This window comes from Drosophila kikkawai, chromosome 3L (assembly GCF_030179895.1).
Source record: "Drosophila kikkawai strain 14028-0561.14 chromosome 3L, DkikHiC1v2, whole genome shotgun sequence".
Classification (NCBI taxonomy): domain Eukaryota; kingdom Metazoa; phylum Arthropoda; class Insecta; order Diptera; family Drosophilidae; genus Drosophila; species Drosophila kikkawai.
This window is the reverse complement of record NC_091730.1, coordinates 12,775,384-12,783,128: the sequence shown is the minus strand read 5'-3', so window position 1 is coordinate 12,783,128 and position 7,745 is coordinate 12,775,384. Positions and strand designations below refer to the sequence as shown.

At 44.0% G+C, this 7,745-nt stretch overlaps 2 protein-coding genes across 9 annotated transcripts in view; both read right to left on the bottom strand.

Annotated features, from left to right (window-relative positions):
- Window positions 1-350, bottom strand: part of LOC108079945 (uncharacterized) — a 28,671-nt gene extending 28,321 nt beyond the window's left edge. Inside the window, exon 1 of the mRNA XM_041775553.2 lies at window positions 136-350. The gene's annotated coding sequence lies outside the window, so the exon portion shown is untranslated. The remainder of the gene's footprint in view (window positions 1-135) is intronic.
- Ank2 (Ankyrin 2) overlaps window positions 1-7,745 on the bottom strand; it is a 60,840-nt gene that overhangs the window by 36,230 nt on the left and 16,865 nt on the right. For 7 of the 8 annotated variants that reach the window (XM_041775552.2, XM_070286021.1, XM_041775548.2 and 4 more), the window contains 5 exons: window positions 5,137-5,296; window positions 4,237-5,075; window positions 1,700-4,102; window positions 1,545-1,643; window positions 1,406-1,486 (listed from right to left, as the gene is read on the bottom strand). In XM_041775552.2, the coding sequence (XP_041631486.1) occupies window positions 1,406-1,486; window positions 1,545-1,643; window positions 1,700-4,102; window positions 4,237-5,075; window positions 5,137-5,296 (3,582 nt within the window). Of the gene's footprint in view, window positions 1-1,405; window positions 1,487-1,544; window positions 1,644-1,699; window positions 4,115-4,236; window positions 5,076-5,136; window positions 5,297-7,745 lie in introns of all 8 variants that reach the window. The other variant, XM_070286020.1, reaches the window with a different exon arrangement.

The window sequence follows — 7,745 nt, the reverse complement described above, 5'->3', positions numbered from 1 at the left end:
CACCATGAGAGTTGAGTGGACAACAATGAGGGAGCCCTATCAGAAAACGATACCCATCATATGTAGATGCATAAACATAAGTCTTACAGCTGTGGCAACTTTTCAAATTGATTGTAATTGTACATGGGAACTTACCATTAAGATAAAATAGGCTTAAAGTTACTTTAGTGTTTGGTTAATTTTATTTGATTAGTTTATTCCGTAGCGCACTGAATGAACCATAAACACAAATCGTAAACTTCACTTTCTGGAATAATTCCTATTCCTCTAAACCTTAAAGCACCGAAATTCTAAGAGACGCGCTCTTGTGTGACTTTTATATGGCGCGTTCTTGGTAAATACAAATTCGAAACTAAATCTGCTCGGAAAGCGCGCCTATCGCCGTACTGCAAGAATGCCAGAAGCAAATTAAATTAAGTATACGCCACCGCTCGGCTTTCAGTCGGTGGCTGGCTGGCCCCTGGCCCTATGACATAAGTGCGCGACGGTAGCATTGCTCACCGTGGCAGTGGCAAAGGCAGATTGCACAGCCGCCAATTATATAAGAAACCCCTGGAAAATGCTATTAACTGTGGATGCCTTTCGTCTGCTAATGGGCTAATAGGCTTTCGCCAGTCAACGGGAATGTCTCCACCGATCGGAGAGCCTGTCGAGAGTAAGGTAAAGTTACCGGCGCACAATCGATTCGCGGTTCAATATATCGATTGACTGGCCCACTGACATTGACACCGCTGAATGTTACGTATACGCAGAGGTACCTATGGCGCCAAACTAGACAATTAGCGCTGTTTCTACGACCTTTCGTCAGTGTTAACGTAATTGGATTAGCTGGCAACTTAGCCATGCATACTTGGCAACTTAGCACTGGCTTTCTGACAAGTAAGTTTCTACGAGAATTTTGTGGCCACGTTCATTCAATGCGCTACGGTCTGGCGTTTGTTATCTGGGGATTGGAAAATCCTTGTTAGCTTAGATTTATGGCACTTACAGAATTTTTTTTATTAAGATACACACAGTAGCAGTTAGCAGTTTGCCGTTCTATTTTATAAATTAACTAACAGTTCTTGGATCGCAATCGTTTAATGGTTGAATGGTATTTTGCATACAAAAAGCCTTTGGACTTAAATCAGGACGAAATGTAGAGGTACAGAGAGAGGTGGGAGTAACGAAATGGGATTCAACGAAAAAACAGTTTAACAAACACTACAGATTGTGGCGAAAATATAAATAAAAAGAACGGGTGTAAATGAAATCATAATTACAGATTTATTTATTTTATTTTTTTTTTTTTGTATCGAAAAAGGCAAACATAGAAACTTAAATTTAAAATCATTTTACATAACATTTACAAATTGCATAGAAATTGAGCATAGAGGCAGCCACTCATTTCAAGACTTGCACTTACCAATTTTCGTAATGGCAGAGACGCGCTCGAATGTCGACTCTGTGGTCGAGTGCAGCGTGGTCACAGTGTCGGCCAAATAATCTTGGATTTAATTTATTAAATAACTAAGACTGGATTAAGCTCAACTCCAGGAACTTACCACGCTCTAAGCTAATCAGTTCGGGCTGCTCGCTCTGCTTCTCGGCTTTGGTGTCACTAGGAGTTGGCGGAGGAGTCATGGAGTGTGGAATGTCGCTCGCTGAAAGATGTCATAAGCATAAGAAAAGAGACTATGAAAGTAAGAAGTAAGTTTACCCATTTTCTTGAGCTCATCAGTTATCTCAATCACGCCCTCGCTCATTTTCTTGGTGATCGTTTCGCCCACCGACTTGCAGAACTCCGCGTCGGTCAGAGACTTGCGTGGCTCCATGGACACGGGTGCTGTGAGTGCCTCTTGTTTGATTGTCTCGCTCAGTGGCATAGTGGCATGTTTGCCAAAGGTGTCGCTGTCGTATTCAGTCGCCAGCTGTTGAGTCACCACACTGGTGGTCAGCTTGGGAGTCTGGAATGGTGAAATATCACCAACTGGGGCCGCCGACTCAATGCCATCGATTAGCTTATCTGATGGCTTGGCATCACCGCTGATTGGTTTGGATGGCAGTTGGGTCTGCTGCTCCATGCTCAAGAAGTCTTCTGTGAGCTGACGCTCGTTCAAAGCTTTTGGCTTCTTGGATTGATCTACCTGCTGCTCTGCGATCTTGGTTACCTCCTCTACGACTGCCTTGGCGGGTTCAGACACCAATTGGGTTTGCTGCTCCATGCTCAAGAAATCAGCAGTAAGCTGGCGCTCATTCAGTGGTTTCTTTTCGCTGGGCTTCACAGGCTCAGGTTCGGTCAGTGGCTTTGGAGCTTCCTCGACCAGGGTCTTCCTGGGTTCTACCACAGGTATCTTACTTGCCGGCTGCAAGGGTTTCACAGAGACCACCGAATCCGGTTCTGAGGCTGAAGTGGATGTTAAACTCGACTCAAGAGGCAAGCTCGGCAGTTGGGATTGCTGTTCCATGCTCAGAAAATCGTGGGTGAGCTTGCGAGCTTCAGAGGTGGTGATCTGCTCCTCGATCTTGTGGAATGTTTCGACGACATTGGCCACCTTTTCTGCCACCTTGTCCTCTTTAAGTTGAGTCTGTAACAGAGGCTTGTCCTCGGCCTTTACCAAGTTCTCCACTTTGCTGGCAATTTCCGAGGGCTTCTCAGACTTTGTCACCTTCTCTTCGATCTTGTGGAATGTGTCAACCAGTTCGGAAACCTTTTCGGCCACAGTATCAGCCTTGGCAGCGATTTCTGGCTGCTTGACGGACTTATCCTTGAGCTGCTCGGCACCCAGGCCTGCTGTCATAATGGTCGCCGTGGAGGCCACCACATCATCTAAAATCTTGAACTCTTTCTCGACCAGTTTCTCTACTGATTTCCTTGGCTCCACCTTCGGAATCTTGCTGGCTGCTGGGGCTGGCTTGGACTCAGCGGCTAGCTTCTCGCCCTGCAGAAAGTCGTGGGTCATCTTTCGAGCATCGACTTCTGAGGCAGATGTCTTGACTGGAATCTTTGAGATCGGCTTCTCGGATTTGGTATCCACTGCGGACTCCATCTCAGGCTCAGCCGCAGCACGTGGAGCTGCTGTGGGCTTCATGGACTCTTCGCTGGGTTTTCGCGTGAACTTGGGGATCTGGGTCTTGGGCTCGCCGCCATGGAAGTCATACTTGACCTTCTTGGCCTCGAAGTCGGCAATGGTCTCCTCAATACTAGAGCTCTCAATTACCTGGACCGATTTCTTTTGCTCTTGGGCCACCGTCTTGACATCCTCCAGGTGTTTGATGGTCTCGCTGACCTTCGTTGATTCGGTGGAAGTCGCCTGGGTAGGCAGGACTACCGTCGCCTCCTGCGGCTTGGTGGTCTCGAAGGAGCTAATTATGTTCTCCACCTTCTTGCTGGCTATTTCGGTGACCTCGTGAATGACTTGCTGCACCTCCTTGACGGTTTCCTGCGGCACTGAGGCCAGAGGACTGGTCTTTTCCTTGACTTCCTCGACGAACTTCTCGTGAACGGTTGCGGTGGTGGAAGTGGCTGGGAGTTGGCTGCGCTTTTCCATCTCCAGGAAATCCTCGGTGATGTCACGGGCCTCCTGGCGGGTGATTGTGGTCACCCGACTGAAGGTTACGCCATCCTTCTCCTTTTTCTCAGCAGAGCTGATATCTTGGACAATCTTGTCGGTCTGGTCTGGGGACGAAGGCTGGTCTTCCTCCTCTGAACTGCGTCCGGATGTCTTGAACTTGTGCGTCAGTTCCTTGTCAAACTCGCTCTTGCTCACCTCGGTCGAATCCATCTTGCCCATCTTCATCTTAATGACCTGATCGGGCACCGTAGTTGTCTTAATGATCACATTGTCTGCGGGCAGCTGCATCAAGATCTCGGATTCGTGGTGGGCCTTCTTGTCTTCGATTAGGCTCTTCCGCTTAATCTCGGTTATTTCGCGGGTTATCTCCTTCTTTTGCGTCGAGGCAGGAATGGATCGCTCCATGGACAGACGCTTTACAATCTTCTCGCGCCGCTCGGCCACCGTGCGTTTGGCGGCTTCCTCATCGGACTCGGACTCTTCAACTTCCTTCTCCTCGGCTGAGTATTTGACCTCTTCCCGTTCATTGATTTGCTGGATCCGCTTGCCTGCAGGAAGAGCTTAAGGGGTTATTCAACATGGAAGTGAATAGCTTTTCAGGCATTTAATATTTTTAACTTAACAAATTAAAATGTTTATAAATATATATGAATTCTACGAATTGAAATTTTGTAGCACTTACTTTCTCTGCGAACCAGCTCCTCCACGGATTCCGAGTTCTTCATGATGTCTGTGTCATCGAACTCGCGGGAATGCGAAAGTCGCCCACTCTTGCACTTCTTCATAATATCATCTCGTCCAATGTTCTTGAGCGCCGCTTCTAGCAAGAGAATGTCATAGTTGGGCTTGTCCTTGTAAAGTCGAATCATGCTCTGGGCCTGTCTGGCAATACTGTCGGTGTTTTGGTTGATGATCTCGTCGATCTCCTCCCCATTTATGCCAATCTCCGGGGCCAGTTGGATCCAGTCCTTGCCCAAGAGGTTCGACAGATCCACGATGCGAATGTCGCCGATGTAATGGTCATTTTGATGTTTGCTCAAACTAAACATTGAGGTCCTGTAGGCGGAGGTAACACGGTCCGAGAAGGCCGTGGTGGAATCCGGAATCACTGCCTCCGGAAGTACGATGTTCAGGATGCAGATGGGCTGTTGCGGTGGCTCACCCTTGGCCACCTTCGGTTCCTTCATGAACAGCGTGCGGCCAACGATGTCGGCATGCTGATCCTTGACGCGAACGGTGAAGGGTAGACGGTTCTCGCGGAAGGCCTTGAACTGCAGCTGCAACTGGTCACCCGACTTGGTCACGGGCACAAGATTGCCAGCCATCTCGATGTACTGTGGCTTGCCCTCGAGAACCTCCACATCGCGGCTCTTGGCGACTTCCGTGTACAGCTCGTGCTTCTCGAGCGTCTTATCCTCGCGATCGTCGGTCATGCAGAATACCCGGAGTCGCGCCTCGAAGGGTTCGATCTTCTTGGCGAACACCACAAACTTGGCAATGAAGGGTACGTGGATTACCTCCCTGTGAGCAGAGAATAATTAATGAATACTAAAACCCCTAGTTAGCCCCCTAAAACACTCACTTGTACAGCTCGGTGGCCATTTTTGTGGCATCCGAGATATTGCGACAGTCCATCAGCCAGAATCGAGCCGAGACGGTTGTGGTGAAGGAGACGCAATCGTTGACGAAGGTCAGGGGTGTGGATCCGGTGACATCTTCCCACTGAGCACGGGAAGGTCCGCCTGGCGATGGAGGAGTTAGATGGAAGACGAAATACGGAGATGTTCAATTGCGGGGCTCAGATTTTGGGACTGGGGGGGGTTTACGCATAGACTACATATATGTATGTAAAAACTCTTGAAAACTCTACTGTTGTCTCATTAGCAGATAATTATTGAATTGAATTCCAAAATGGCTGAACTAATTTCACAAACGAAACCATAAATCTCAACTCAAAAACTTGTTCAGAGAGAATACGATTGTGTGTTTAATTACAAAGCAATTAGATGGATTAGGAATAGTATTGAAAAGTATTATTGTATATAGTTTATGGTAAGTAAAATCTTATTTAGCGATAAGTATTAGGAATATCGAGTATCTTGTTATCTGTGTGGCATGGCATGGATGTGATGAATGTTGAGTGTGGAGTGTTGTGGTGTGTTGTGATCATATGGAGTGTGTGTTGATGAGGCACTTTGATTTCAAGCATATATTTGATTAATTTGGTTGGGCTATAGCATTTACAGAGGTACGAGTACTAGGGTACTTGTTGCGCTGCTTACTTTGAAGCCGTTTCGAAACAACATGCTTAATATTTTGGAAAAACAAATTTTTGGTTTCTCTTGAATGAAAAATAAGTGAGCGTGTCACGTGTTTCTTGTTGTAGTAAATGTGTTCAAAAAACAACGAAAAATCTCAAAGAAAACGATAACAAGAAATCAAAGACAAAATAATTGAAAACCTCAACTGAATTCTGGAATGTAAGTATAAAGTAGTCGTCATATTTATCTTAGATTTTTATATATTTGTATTTAACAATAACAAAACATTGCTTGTAGTCAGATATTATTGAGCTTGTCACAGCACTCGCTTGACTTTGGTTTCTTCCTCAATAGTTGACATTTATTTGGTTTCAGAAAAGTTCTCTTTGGTGCCACAAACAGTAGAAATTCGAAATTGATCATTTACGTTCTTTATTTTTTTATTTTTGTAATAATATTCTGCTTGATGATTTATAATAATAATAAAAGTACAACAAAACCGAACAAATAAACGAACCACAATCAGGTGCACGGCATTCCAACCGAAAAAGAATAATTAATAAAAGTAAATTCAACTTGAAGCTAGATAGCCTTAACAAGGATGACACAATGGAATAATACTCGAATTGGTAACTGAACAACGGAACAAATCAAAGTAATTCGGCACTATCAGGTGGCCTGGCTTCAAATACGGTTTCGATGGCCCAAAGAGCAACTTTATTTAGCGTTTATAAGTTTAGCTTATAAGACCTACAAACTCTTTAATGAAATTGTGCAGTTTAGGTATATATTTGGCAGTAAACCGCGTGCAGTCAGAAATTCGCTTAGGTAATCATATTATTGTTAGATGTTAGAGGGAGAGAGGTTAGACAGAGAGAAAGAGAAGGCGGCAAAGACGTTTGCATGACAAGCTTAAGGTTCGAAAAAGTAAATTGGAAAGTTGGCTTACTTCAAAACGAAGCTGTTTTGGAGCTGGAAGCGATATCTTGGCATGGAGAACATGGCCAATGGAGTGGGGTCTGGAGTGGGCCCCGAACAGAAAGTTAATCCTGAGCTTCTGGCACAGTAAACCCAAAGACGCAGCGCAACCCGAATTTAAGCAAAAAAACTCAATGGAACTCAGGAAATCAATGGGGCAACTCAAAAGCAAGAAACTCAACGAAATCAAATCAAATAAAAAGGACTAAAGGCGTAGAAGTTGAAAAATAATTGTTTGAAATATTTGCAATAGTTTCTTAACAAGAGAATTTATCATAAATAAAGTATGCAGAATTTTCATTTTTTTTTTTTTTTTGTCAAATTTCTTCTTGGATTTTGTTGTTTGCCTCATTTTGCAACACAATAATATTCGTATTTGATTAATATTATTATCTTTTTTCTTTTTTTTAGGTTTGGCATAGAACGAAAGAACTAAATATGAACAAATAACGATTTTATTTGGTAAACAGTTTCAATTTGAAACTTCATACATGTTTGTGAATTTCTGAATTTTTGTATTATTTATTTTAGTATTTGTGACGTTTGAGTCAGTTTTAGTTACCTTTTAGAGACCTTTTCCGAAACACACCTTCAATGGATTGAGAAAACAGAACGGAATGCGTGCACACATATGCAATGACGCATTAGTACGAAATTATAGAACAATTAAATAGGTTTTCAATCAAGAATTGAATTGAAGTTTGTTTTGTTTGGGTTTGTTTTTGCTCAACACGAAATCGAAATAGAAATCGAAATCATCGAAAATCATCAGAACGAACTAAAGCGATAACGAACGCAAATCGAACAAAGGTTAACGGAACGATCACCTTTTGGCACAATGAGAGAGACACACTGTACATGACATTGATCTGGATAATGATCGGGCTGAGTACGTGGCAGGTGGGGTGTCTGTATCTGTATCTGTTTCTGTATCTGTATCTTAAACTGTGAC